This window comes from Felis catus, chromosome D2, assembly GCF_018350175.1.
Source record: "Felis catus isolate Fca126 chromosome D2, F.catus_Fca126_mat1.0, whole genome shotgun sequence".
Lineage (NCBI taxonomy): Eukaryota > Metazoa > Chordata > Mammalia > Carnivora > Felidae > Felis > Felis catus.
In genome coordinates this window covers 56,593,797-56,607,306 of record NC_058378.1, presented here as the reverse complement: position 1 = coordinate 56,607,306, position 13,510 = coordinate 56,593,797, and the positions used below count along the sequence as shown (strand labels likewise).

Here is a 13,510-nt window from a genome sequence, read left to right as displayed (position 1 = left end):
GGCGTGTGGGTAAGAGAGAGATGAGGCGGAAACAGGAGCCTGTATGGGTTGCACGGGAGACAGGTTAGTGGGCACCTGTGGCCCGCGGCCTGCCAAATCCACTGCAGCCTGTGCTCCTGGGCACCTCCATGCCCTCTGCAGGTGTGGGTGAGTGGGCAGAAGGAAGGGGAGGGTCCAGAGAAGAGCCTGTGGGTATCCGTGGATTCTCTGGGTAGCAGGCAGACACTGGATGCAAAGTTCACCCTCCCCACCCCTTGCACTCGGGTGTCCTTGAACCTGGAAGGTGAAGAAGAGTCTTGTCTTCCCTCCTCTTAAGATTCAAGGAGCTAGGGGTGCCTGGCTGGCTCAGTCAGTGGAGCATACAACTCTTGATCTTGGGGTCCTGAGTTTAAACTCCATATTGGGTGTAGAGATTACTTAAAAAAATTTTTTTAATAAATAAAAGATTCAAGATTCTCAGTTTGCTTCAAAAGACCCAGGCCTCGGTCCAGACTTTCAGGCCCCAGTGAACTGAGCCCAAGTAGAAATTTACTTAGAGTTTGTGTCACTGCTCAATGTGGGCATCCACAGGGCATTCATTGTGCCCTAGGGAAGGGTCGCATCACCTCAGCACTGAGATGGGGTTTCAGTCAGGCCAGCAGTCACTGTCATAAAGCAGCTTTTCCCACAATGCCAATGGTGCTGTCATTCTAGCAATTGTTATCACTGGATCAATACCTTCTAATGTATATCACCCTTTAACTATTTATAGCATGCTTTCATTTGCACTCTCTTGGATTTTTCTCCCCGCCATCCTATGATGTACACCTTATTACTCCCGTGTCAGATGGGGAGAGTGGGGTTTAGAAAGATTATCTCAAAGCTAAGTCAGTGGCAGAGCTGTGATTTAAATCTAGACTTCCTTCCCCCTTGCCCTGCCTCAGTCAGAACCTCTCCATTCCCAAAGCTGGTGCCAACCATACTTTATTTGTTGAAACAGTCTGGTCTAGTGATTCAGTGGTTAGTGCAGTGGAGTGAAACCAAGTATGGTCCTGCAGTCAGACCTGGGGAACTTGGGCAAGTGATTGTGTCATTCTGAGCCCCAGCTTCCCATCTGTGAAATGGGGCTAATGAGATGACTGTCTCAGGGACTCGTCATGGGTGATAGATGAGGGTGGGCAGGGCAGGATGGGAGGAACTGACCACTTCTTCTTTCCTTCATTTATTGTGCCTGTGGCTGTGTCGTGTGTTGACTGTCACAGACGTCTGGTCCCAGGCCTCAGAGAGGGGAGATCCACGTGTAAAGAGAGACATGAGTCAGAGGATCCAGAACAGGAATTCTGCCAAGGGAGGCTTGGCCCAGAAGAGAGTGGGCTAACACGGCTTTTAGGGGGACGAACCCACTGGCTGAGTTGCCACGTGACACCCCCAGTTGCCTTCCCAACTGCACAGTGTTTGGTTGACAAGGACTTTTATACCCATTATCTAGTTTGATCCCCACAATCATGCTGCGCTAAGAAGGCACTTTGGCAGTGAGATTCAGTCAAGGTTGCAAAGCAGCAAGGAGCTTCTGGCCTGTCTCTTGACTCCAGACCAGTGCCCCCTGCTCCTTTCCCATAAAGGACCACCGGGGTACCCAACTGTCTCTGAGTAGCTCACTGGCTGAGGAGATTGGGGTCATCCACATCTCCCCCCAAGTCCCCCAGAGGACAGGCCCCACTTACCTCGGAAGGGGAAGGCACCCAATTTGTGCAGATTCTCCTCCAGTTTCCCATAGTCTACCTCCGCGGTGGCAGTGAAGGGGGTGGTCACAGGGGGATAGATGCCTGCAATGTCCATCTTCCTTCCCTCTCCTGAGGCCCAGCCCCCCACCTTCCTGGACAAGCCCCTGCTCAGCCCCTGCCTCAGGGAAGACCAGACTCCACGGCCCAGCATCTCTGCAAGAGGCCTGAAGCCCAGCTGGTCTCTGCCCCTGCGCGAGGCTGAGTTTGGACTCCTTCCTACCCTGTTAATGATCAGCGTGTCTAGTTAAAAATTTGCTGCCCCCTGACTGTTGGTGCTGGGGCAGGCCTGGGCTGGGCGTCCCCAGGGTCAGAGGTCAAGACTTTAGGCCCCATGGGTTCTCTCCCTGTAGGGAGCAGCTGGAGAAACGCCACAACCCAGCGTCCCTCTGGCCAGAGGGCGGGTTCCTGGGGTACCGACCCTAAAGGCTTCTCCAGCGGGGCCTGGGCCCTCCTCCCACAATCCCCAGCCCCAAAGCCAGCTGATTGGCTGAGCAGGCCCGGCCCTGCGGGAGGCGCGGCTGGGGAGAAACGGCAGCAGCGAGGCGCTGCTCTCCGAGCCCCTGAACCCCCGCCAGGCTCCTCCTGTGCGGGCTGCCACGTGACAAGGCTGTGCTGGCCACATAGCCCCATAGGACGGCGGTCACCAGTACGGAGCGGGGGAGGGGCGGGATGGGTGCGCAGGGAAGCTGGTCCGCGCTGGGGATGTGGGAGGAGGGCTGGCAGGAAAGAAGCAAGAAGACACCCCTGTAGGAAAAGCAACAGGGCCGGGGCGGAAAGGCTCTAAGTTCCCCTCTTCCCCGAGCCTGCCCTTGCTCCAAAGTTTTCCTTCATTCCTAAACATTTCGGACACAAATAGAAACAAACATCACAAATAGCAAAAACGACTTTTTTTTTTTTTTTTTTAATTGCGGTAGCTTGTGGGTGCCCGGGTCGTATGCAGAAGAATGGCAGGGTTGTCAGCTCTGGGGGCCATTACTGTGATCCTCTGGCTGTACCCAAGGGACAGCCCGGGTGCCAGGGGCAGGTGTTCACTGGGCTGGCACAGGCTGGGGGGTCTCCTGCACACTCTCAGCAGGACCCTCCAACCCGTTCTGCTCTGCCCCTGGGTCTGGGTGCTCCAGAGCCTGCCGGGTGTCAGCCTGCCACAGCTGCACCAGGTCCGTGGGGGTCTTTCCTGCCTGGGGGAACCAAGAGGAGATGCCGTCACTGTTCAGAAGTTTGTACCAGGAGGCGCCCTCATCTAAACCAGGGCTTCCAACTGGATGCGCTTGGCAGTGTCTAGAGGTGGCTTTGGTTGTCACCATCAGGGGAGCGGAAACTACTGGCATATGGTGCACAGAGGTCAGGGATGCTGCTTTAAAAGCCTCCAATACGCAGGACAGTCCCCACAACAAGGAATTATCCAGCCCCACTTACCAATAATGTTGTGGTTGAGAAGCCCTCATCTACTTCCTCCCCACATCGTCCTGACTTTCCCATTATCTCCTTAGCCTTTCTTGAGGCAGGGGGACCTTCCCATTCCCCCCTCTTTTGCTATTGCACTGGGCCCCAAAGAAGAGCTTGGGCCAGGGGATATAGGACCCTCGGAGAACTCCAGGCCCGCCAGGCCAACACAGTGTGCTAGCAGTGGTTGCGCCAACCAAGTGCTTAGTTAGGTTCCTTCTAGCTCTGTCCCTCCATGATTTTGGCCTCCCTGGGCCTGGACATTAGGACTTCCTTGCATCTTTTGGGAGGGGGCTTTGGGAAGTCCTCTTACTGCCCCTCCTGGCCGTTTCTCTGCCCTTGCACTCTAGACAGAGACAAGCATAAGAGCGAGTTGGGAAGGTGGGTGGTCCCCAAATCTCCAGGGGCCCAAAGAAACCTTCCACTGTGAGGGTGCTCCAAGGGCAGGCTGAGTCTTGCTTGGCTCTGTATTTCCTCCAAGTTCTTGGCACAGAGCCTGGGGGAGTCGTGCACACTGATTACTGAATCTGGGAAGGAATGAACTTACCAGGTTCTTGGTCATCATGTCAGCCCCATGCAGAAGCAGCAATTTGATGATTTTGTAGCGGTTGAGCCTCACAGCATCGTGCAGGGCACTGTCCCCTTCCTAGAGCCAGTGTGATACTCAGTGTGGCCCATGGGGGCGTGTGGGAGCCCTCAGGCTGCCTGCACCCCCTTGGGGTGGCTGAGCAGAAGGGAAGCTGGACACTCACTCTGTCTTTGGCATTGATGTCCATGCCCAGGGACAGAAAGTGCTGCACAATCTCCACCTGCCCCGTCCGGACTGCCACATGCAGGGGGGTACTCAGCAGCTGGGTGGGGAAGAAACAGGAACTGCTAGCTGAAGGAGCCTGGACTGTGGTGCCTCCGGGAAGGGAGGCTGTCCTAATTCCAGCCTAGTCCCTTCCCTGAGTCGTAGTGTCAAGGCCTGAGCCCTGGAGGGGCTGGGAATGCTACAGTTTCCACCATCTTATCCAATGGTTTAACTCTGAAGTATTTCATGCCGCCTTCTCTGGGAAGCCTTCTATGGTTCCTCTCTCACCCAGCTGTGAGCAATTGCTTACTCCTCTGCCCTTCTTTTAATAATTATAATAGATGTGGAGTACTTGGGTGGCTCAGTCGGTAGAGCATGCAACTCCTGATCTCGGGGTTGTAGGTTTGAGCCCAATGTTGAGTACAGAGATTACTTTAAAAAAATCTTAGGGTCACCTGGGTGGCTCAGTGGGTTGAGCATCTGACTCTTGATTTCAGCTCAGGTCATGATCTCGCGGTTTGTGGGATGGAGCCCTGCGTTGGGCTCTGTCCTGATGGTGTGGAGTCTGCTTGGGAATCTCTCTCTCCCTCTCTCTCTCTGCCCCTTCCTGGCTCTCTCTCTCAAAATAAATAAACTTAAAAAAAAAAAAAGATGCTCCAAATTGTTAAAAAAAAAATAATTATACTAGATGCCATTTACTGAGGGATGACCATGTATTAGGCATGGCAGAAGCTTACAAAACATCAGCCTTATGCTGAATAAATAATTTACATACACTTTCACGACTAATTATATAATAATTCTGTAAAACATTTGACAGATAATAACATAGGCTCAGAGGCTGTCTTGAACCTATCTGTCACTTGTTCAAGGATATACACAAAGGAATGAATAAACAGAAAAATGGTGGGTGAACAGATGAATAAATGAATGGATGGATGGACAGATAAATAAAGGATGATAAAGAATTGCATGGATGAACACATCCTGCATCTTTTGAGTGATCCCAAAGCCCCCTGATAGTGGATTTCTTCTCTTCTCTCCTGCCCTTCTGCTCCCATCCCCAGATGGTGGTCCCCAAGGACCTACAGTTGATGGCAAGGACCCCTCCCTGGGCTCTGCAGCCACTCTAGAAACCAGACTAGCTCATTACCGTCCTGCCCTACTGGGCTTTTCTGTTCTCTGCTTCTTGACCTCCCCCTCCAGCTACCCTAATATCTGTGAGCATTATTGCCCCACCTTATCTCTTATGTTGGTGTCTCCTCCTCGGCTTTGCAGGAGTTTTACCACCTCCAAGTGGCCCCCACGGCAGGCCCAATGCATGGCCGTGCAGTCCAGCTAGAAGGGAAAGATGGGGCTTTAGGGAAGAAAGGAGCCTAGGGGAAAGGACCCCAGCCAAGAGGGTGGGAGGAATCGAGGGAAAGAGGGCAGGGAAGGGGCTGGGGCATGCCTATGCCTGGGCTATGGACCAAGCAGAGCAGGAGAACCCTCAGGTCCATGCCAAATTAACGAAGGGTGGCCCCAGGTCATACAATCTGCTAGAGATGAGGCCTGGCCCCTGAGGAAGCAAGAGTGTCTTCCAGGTTGGCACAGGTTTACGGGAAGAGGGGGTCTGTTGGTGCTGGGCCTACCTCCTACCTCCCGCCCAATACCTGCTCTATAGCTCACCCGATCCTGGAAGTCCACAGTAGCCCCACTCTCCAGAAGCTTCTCCAGGATCTCCATGTGGCCTTCCAGGGAAGCTCGATGCAATGCTGTCCGGCGGAACTGTCCCCAGAGAGACTGTCAGGGCCTGATCTCTGGCCCCAGGCTAAGACCCAGGACTTAACCCAGTTCGATTCTGACCCCTATGCTCGGTCCCCCTATCTTCCATGTCCTGCCAGCTCTTTCATGTTCTATCTAGACCAGCTGCGGAGCCCTCTAATGCCCTGGGAACTCTGACCTTCTCAATGTGCCCTCTCCCAAGCATGTCACGCTGGGCCTTGGCACAGGCTGTTCCCTCTGCCAGGAATGCCTATTTTGCCCTCACTTCCTGTGAGTGCTTGATGAATTCTTGCTACTCCTTCAAGAGGCAAGGCAACTCAAGTGCCATCATCTTGAAACCTCTGGGCCAGAGCTGTGCCTTGGGTGACCCAGAGAACCTTCCATGGTGAGAGGGTGTTGAAAGGCAAGCCAAGCCTTACTAGACTCTGCTTCTCCTCAGTGCCTAGCCCAGGGCCAGAATGAGCAGGTGCACACAAATGACTGATCCAAAGAAGGAACGAGTTTCAGCAGTTTGCTTTGATCTTTTGAAACACTCAAGCCATGGGGCATATCTTTCCATAGTCTAAAGATCTGGCTATACACCAATCTCCCTCTACCCTCAACCCTGGTCTTTCCTTTTTAACACACCCCCCTCGCCTCACCCCAGCACCTGGTACAGTGCTCAGGGACAGGAGGTGCTTGGATAGACCGAGAGGATTCAGATTCCAGAGTCTAAAGAATGGAAAGGCCATGCAGTCTAAGCCCACAATGATACAGGCTGAAGGGAGTGACCATAAACTTGCTTAATCCTGGGATATGAGTTTGAAAGAGCACCGTACCAAGTGTGAAAGAGGCAGTTTTCAGGGAAAACAAAACGAAGTGTGATGGATGATGGAAATGTTTTGAAAATTGTTGTGATGATTGCACAACATGGTGGATGTAATTAATGCCTCTGAATTGTGCACTTAAAATGGCTAAAATGGGGGCGTTTGGGTGACTCAGTCAGTTAAGCGTCTGACTTCGGCTCAGGTCATGATCTCACATCTTGTGAGTTCGAGCCCTGTGTCGGGCTCTGTGCTGATAGCTCCGAGTCTGTAGCCTACTTCAGATTCTGTGTCTCCCTCTCTCTCTCTGCCCTTCCCCCGTGCACGCTCTGTCTCTCTCTCTCTCTCAAAAATAAACATTAAACAAAATTAAAATGGCCATTTCATGCTATATGTATTCCACAATAAAATAAAAATAATTTTTAAAGGGAAGCATATTATATAATGCAACACAAAAATAATATCATTTCCTAGTATGTGCTTTATAGTTTTTTCCTTCATTCAATAATGACTTATTAAGGCATTAATATTCTGTTTGATCCCCATGACATTCTCTGAGGGAAATAGGCCATTTTATAGGGAAGGAAACTTAGGCATGGAGAGGTAATGAACCTAGCAATGGTCTCATAGCTAAGGTCCCGTACAGATGGGATTTGAGCCTCAAATTCTTCGTTTTGTCTTTTTAAATTTAACTCTATTCCTCTTTCTTCCCTAAAGGACCACCTGACATTTGTTTCCTTGGAGGTGGTTCAACTTGAAAAGGGCCTAAAGATTTAGATAAGTTCCCGCACGGGCAAGAGGACATCCCAAATCTTCTAAAGACCCCTTTCTAAAGGACACCCAATGCCTGTTCTCAAACAGGTCCACAAGTGGGAGGGGTGGGGGTGGCAGCTCTGAAAGGGAGGCAGGCACAGGTGCAGGTAGGACTATCACCTGATCACAGGTGTCCGGGGAACCCCCATCGGCCAGGAATTTCTCAATGACCTTCATTTTCCCCTCCACTGCTGCTTTCAGGAATGTCTCCTCGTCCACAGGTCCAGTCTGGAAGGCATGAATCTAGTCGTGGAGGGCTGCTCTGTAGTGATCAGAGGCCCCCTGCCCACCCCCACCCCGCCCCTGACAACACAGGTGTTTCCCCCGCCCCAGGACCCTTACGATCTCCTCAGGCTCTGGAGGTGGCTCCTGGGGGGCAGTCAGTGCTTCCCGCTTTTTCTGCTTGCGTTTTTTCCGCAGCTCGATGAGGTTCTGGATCCCACCCACATCGATGATCTCCCGCCGAAGGTCTAGTGATGTCTTGCGCACACGCTCTTGACCCTGCATGGAGGGGGGTTCATCAACCCCCATGCTGGGGGCTTGGGGACCCTGAGCTGAGCTGGGGGAGGAGGATAGGGAGAGCTTCTCAAGGGAGAAAGAATCCAGGACTAGAAGAAGCAGATGAGACAGGGACACAGATGGCTCAGATCAGGGGACAAGGGGAGACTTGAGGGGACTGCGTAAGAGCTACCAGCTTCAAGGCTTCACGTAGGTGAAGGGTAGGATGAGAGAATCTCAGAGGCAATCCTTAGCCCAGGCCTTCTGAGCGGAGTATGAATCCTCAGCTTTCCTTCCATGCAGTTTCATTTGTGTGTGTGTGTGTGTGTGTGTGTGTGTGTTATGATAAAAGTAATACATGATTAATATTAGAAAGAAATACAGAAACATAAGAGGTATGAAGAGAAAGCCCTTCTCTCCCAGAGGTAAATTCTAGTATGGCTTGGTTGATGTCTTTCAGACAAGCATCCTATGGGATCATCCTCCACAATAGTGCTTGGGAAACTGTTTTTCTCTTACGAGCATGGAGATCTTTCCAATCCGCACACGCAGTCTCCCTGAGCCCCTTAACACCTGCATGGTGCCTGCGGTAGGGCCACTCAATAACTTGGGGCTTCCAAAATAAATTCCCTGGGATCTTGTACACATGCAGATTCTGACTCACCAGGTCTGGGGTGGGGCTAAGATTCTTCATTGCTAACACGCTCCCAGGGGTGCTGAGATGCTGGTTCTCATACCACACTAGGAGCAGCAAAGCCCTAACTGCCTGTCCTGTCCCCTAAGCACAGAGGTTGGGTTCTCCTGACACTTACCTTAACCTTTTGTAAGGCCAGACTCGGAGCCCCGTGGTTCTTCTCATCCTCCAACACCAGCATGTCCATGGGCAGCTTCTGCTGGGCCTTTCCTAGGAGTTTCTGGTGAGCCAAGGAGAGGACATGCTCCAGGACCTGCCCTCAGCAGGCCAGGGAGGCAGGGAGCCTCTCTCCCAACCCACTCCAAGGGCACCCTACGGACCTCCTCCTGTGTGACCCCAGATCCCTTCCATGCCCCACTCCTGACTGGAGAGCCGCGGGCCAGAGCAGGGCTCCCCATAATTCCCCAACCCAACCCTGACCCCAACCTCAGCTCAAACACCTGTCTCTTGATGGTTGTGGGTCCTCAGCAAAACAAGTTTAAGGGTTACTGGAATGAGTTTTCATGAAATTAAATATATTCCGTTTTTAAAGCACTGAGATGATGGTGATTTTACTTTGCTGGCATTAAGAATTCACTTTGGGGGTGCCTGGGTGGCTCAGTTGATTGAGCGTCTGACTTTAGCTCAGGTGGTGATCTCATGGTTCTTGAGTTCAAGCCCCACCTGGGGCTCTCTGCTGCCAGCACAGAGCCCGCTTCGGATCCTCTGTACCCGGCTCCATCTGCCCCTCCCCCACAGGCGCTCGCTCTCTCTCTCTCTTAAAAATAAACATTAAAAAATTAAATTTTTCACATTGATGAAATAATTGTGGTAAGAGTTGATAGTTATTTTTTAAATAGATTCACATACCAATAAAAAATTTTGGCAACTCTGTTAGATACCAACTTTTTTTTTTTTTTTTTTTTCTCAGATTTTACCACTTCATGATATCCTGGAGCTGGAAACCTGCTGTTCTCAGGGAGTCTGAGGGGTGGGAGTTACACCTTCACTTTTCACTAGCTTTCACTTTAAAGGGACTCTTAGCATTAACCTTATTCTCATTGTAATTATAGGGGTGAAACTCCTGCCAAGTCTCCTCACCATTTGTATCTTTGACTTGCCTGGACCACTTCCTCATGGCCTCCTCCTCTTTTCAAGGAAACCACTTTTTGTGAAGTGCTGTACCGCTACCTCTGAAGGCCTGTGCGCCGGAACATTCGCCCAGGTTGGAGGAGGCTGAGTCCAGATGGGGAGGAATGGCCACCCTCACAGAGCTCTCAGCTGCCTTTTGCATTTGCCACTGAGCTCCGGTATTGTACTCCTCAAGAGCGGTTTTGGGCGCTGATTTCCCAGCTCTTCATTGGGGAGGTCCTGGTGCCCCCTGGCTTCTCTTTTCCGCGTTGGCTTTACATAGTTTGAGGTGTCCCGGCGCCGGCCTCCCCTGAAACACTGCATCTTCTTCCAGGAACGAGGGATGACCTCGGGCTGCGGCTACTACTGGTGGGGTCTGGCCGGGTCCCACCGTCAAGAGGGTGGGCTTGGGTCTGAATCATCTTGGTAACCCTAGTCCCTGTGACAGGGCCTAGCATATAGCAGGTACTCGGTGAATGTTGGGAGGATAAATGAATGAATAAGCAAGTGGATGATGACAGGTGGGCTCAGCAACTCTGTCCACCCCGAAGTCCTCAGTGATGACCTGACCCGATATGCTTCCCACAACAGAGCCCCAGCCGCAGCCTCCCGGCCTCTCCTTCTCCTCCCACGCCAAGAAAGGGGTGCAGACTGCACAGAGGCTCCCCTCTGAGGACCTTGCTGGGCTGGGGCCTGGCGGGAACAACAACGGACTCCCATGCTCACCCTTGCCTTACCCCGACTCTACAGTCCCTTGCTTCAGATGTCTTTGTGGGCTGACATACAGTAAGTGCTCAGTAAATGTTTATTGAATTGGATGCTGGTTGGTGAAATACAACAGAACAAACTCCTACCTTACTTCATAGATGGTTTTACAGATCAAATGAAAGAAAGCCCGGACAGTGCTCAGCATGGTGCCTGGCACGTAGGAGGCACTTGGTGGGAAGGCGGGCTCTGTGGGTGCCCAGTGTCCTGACAGCCTGCTGCTATATTTGTTGGGTGAATGAATGGACGAAGGCTGCTCCGTGTCCCCTTGCTGAAGGTCTCTGTGTCCAGCGGCAGCCCTCCAGAAATGGCATGACTCACCTGCCTGGCGCCGGGGGAGAAGCGGCATTCCTGGAGATCCAGGGGTGCCCCAGCCAGGACTCGGCAGCGGGTTTAGCCCAAGCCCTTCCCCCACAAACTTGCCACCCTTGCCCCTCGTCTCATCTCTTCTTCCAGCAGAGTCCTGGTCCTTCCCTCTTCCTCACCCCCCTTCAGTCGCTCCTGTTTTGAACCAAGCCTACCTCTGAACCGATTGGTCTCCTCCCTCCCATTCCTGTTAGGGCCAGTCTTTCCCCTCCAACATGTCCTTCTCAGGCTGTCAGAGCTGCCTTCCTAAAATAGGTCAGATGGTGCCACTTGCCCTCCCTCAGCAACACTTAGTGGCTCCCCACTGCCCAAAGAATAAATATCTTTCCCAGGGCCCCCTCTGGTTTGTGCCCAGCCTTAACCCCTTCCTACTACCAGACTTTCTCAGGACAGTCCCACTGTCACTCACCTGAGCTTCAGTGCCTGTCTTTTCCTAAGCCTGAATTTCCTCCCCTCCTGATCTCTGCTCATGAGCCTTGAAGGCCCCACTCAAATGCCATCCTGCCCCTAAGAGTTCTTGAGCACCCATGGTCAGAACGACTCACCCACCTTTTGTGCTCTTTCACTTCTGACTGAACACCCCTATTTCACCGTGTCTACACTCTGCCTGTTTCTTTTTTTTAAAGTAGGCTCCCTGTCCAGCGTGGAGCTCAACATGGGGCTTGAACTCACACCCCTGAAATCAAGACCCGAGCTGGGATCAAGTCGGACACCTAAGCAACATGAGCCACTCAGGCGCCCTAACTGCCTGTTTCTTAGTGGACTGTGCGCCTGATGGATGTTGGCTAAAATGAATGTGGGCTTGGTAAGGAGGCAGGGGCTGGCCTCACTGATTCTCTTATTCCTCCCAGCACCTGGCACTTGGCAGAGCACTCTTAAGTTGAGAATTAGTTTAAATGGAATGAAGAGGAGACAAGCCTGCACCCTCCTCCCTGCCCCCCCCAACTTCTTTATCCCAGAGAAAATGGATTTGCCCAGAGCCACATGCTCCACAGGCCTCCCCAGGTGGGGCTGGTACTCCTGGGAAAACCCGTGCTTCCTTTCCCAGCACCCTTCCTCGCTCTGCTCCCAGTCTCTATTCTGTAGGGACCAAACGCTGGAGTCTCTCCCACCCCAGCCTCCCACCCAGCAGCTGTGGGAAATCTCCGGGCCCCACACTCCCACATTCCCAGACAGCATCTCAGCTGTCCCGCTCTGTGCAGCCCGGACCACCTCCTCGAGGCCTAGGTGTGTGGCAGGGTCTCGGGAACCCCGCGTGGCTCGCCCACCCTGCGGTCTCTCAGTTCTTGGGGTTGAAGCCTCAGTCACCCACGGCTAGCAACCTCCTCCACCAGGAGCCCACTGAGGCTGGAGTGGAGCCATTGGGCCGCTGGGGACACCTGCCCTCCTTCCCACTACAGATGTGGTGGCCCTTGACAGTAGAGCTGGATCTCCTTAGAACCCCTTGGGTCCCCACACCTGTGCCCGTACCTCATTCTCCTCCTCCTGTGCCAGCCGCTCCTCGATAAGCGCTGTGGCCCTCTTCACCGCCTCAGAGCCCTCCTCAGAGCCCTCCATGGTGCCGTCTATAACCAGCCTCTGCAAGCCACAGGGCCTCAGGGGCTTTATAAGCCAGGGTACCCACCCCCACCCCGCTGGGCGCCTTTGCCATGAGCTCACCGGCCCAATTCTCCACCTGCCTCCCCCACCTGTCACCTTCACCCCGGGCAGCCCCAGGGAGCTGGGGGAGGCAGGGACAGTTTGCCCACCCCCCCCCCCCCACCTCCTTGCCTATTAGAGCTGAAGGACCCAGCACCCCAAGAGCGGGGCTGCAGGAAGGAGCCTGCCCACCCTCTGTCCTAAGTGCTTGGGTAGAGCTGAGCCTTAGCCAGGACAGCTGGGAGGCACAAAGAACCCGCTGGCTTGCCCCTAACCTTGATGGCAGTGCCACCTGCTGGATGCCTGGAAACTGCCCAGCCAGTACCAGTGAGGGCAACTGAAAGCCAACGGTGCGGACCCAATACAGGCCTGTGTCCCCAGCTGTCGTGAACAGGCCCTGCTTGCCCTGGGGTGAGGCAAACTCTGTTATGTCTGGGCTGGAGTGTCAAGGCGATGGGCAGGAGTGAGAGCAGATGCCTCCCCCTTCGCCTGCAGCTCAAGCAGGCCTTTGCCTCTTTGGGGCCCCACAGCGCCCCCTAGCGAGACATCACTGTACGTGGCTGCATGTCCATTAGCTTCGGACAAACCTTGACCCATCTGTCTGTCTCAGGAAGCCTCTGCAAAACTGAAAAAGTCTTGCTTCAAGAGGGGTTTCAGGAAGCCACCCGAAAAGGGCCAGAGTACAGTGCCAAGCCCAGTTGACGAGGACACCATTTCCTCCCAGTTTCATCAGGCCACCCTGACCGAGGTCCAGCCATGCTCGCTGAGAAGGAAAACCGTCAGTGGAGAAAAAGCAGACCTGAACTTGCTCAGCTCCATACCTAGAACTGTGGGAGTGAGCCCCGGGTCGTCCTGACCCAGGATTAACCTGCCAGTGAGCCACAGACGCCACAGGTTCTGTAACGCTCAAGCGGCCTGCCCTTAGCTAAGCCACCTGATCAAAGGTCCCCCTCCGACTAGACGCACACTTTTCCTGAAGGAAAGACAGGCACTGGCTGCTTTTCCTCTCTGGTTCCCTTGCTGGCAAGCTGACACATGCTCATAACCTAAATTGGTCAGA

General features: G+C 53.3%; 2 protein-coding genes and 1 long non-coding RNA gene across 11 annotated transcripts in view; 1 reads left to right on the top strand and 2 right to left on the bottom strand.

The window, feature by feature from the left end:
- The window catches only part of HOGA1 (4-hydroxy-2-oxoglutarate aldolase 1), a 23,798-nt gene extending 21,884 nt beyond the window's left edge, over positions 1-1,914 (bottom strand). For all 6 annotated transcript variants that reach the window (XM_003994273.5, XM_019813642.3, XM_019813643.3 and 3 more), the window contains exon 1: positions 1,704-1,914. In XM_003994273.5, the coding sequence (XP_003994322.1) occupies positions 1,704-1,914 (211 nt within the window). The remainder of the gene's footprint in view (positions 1-1,703) is intronic.
- LOC109492620 overlaps positions 1-13,510 on the top strand; it is a 15,595-nt gene extending 2,085 nt beyond the window's left edge. The window contains exons 1-3 of one of the 4 annotated variants that reach the window (XR_002736890.2): positions 2,269-2,409; positions 9,624-10,467; positions 11,439-13,510. This is a non-coding gene — a long non-coding RNA (uncharacterized LOC109492620). Of the gene's footprint in view, positions 1-1,241; positions 2,410-9,481 lie in introns of those variants that run through there. The other 3 variants (XR_006587200.1, XR_006587201.1, XR_006587202.1) reach the window with 3 other exon arrangements.
- ANKRD2 (ankyrin repeat domain 2) lies at positions 2,485-12,463 on the bottom strand. The gene is given in 10 exon segments (XM_019813645.3): positions 2,485-2,941; positions 3,754-3,852; positions 3,959-4,057; positions 5,239-5,337; positions 5,668-5,766; positions 7,500-7,607; positions 7,722-7,880; positions 8,690-8,791; positions 12,283-12,384; positions 12,386-12,463. Coding segments are annotated over 10 exon segments (1,095 nt in total). The 3' UTR covers positions 2,485-2,791.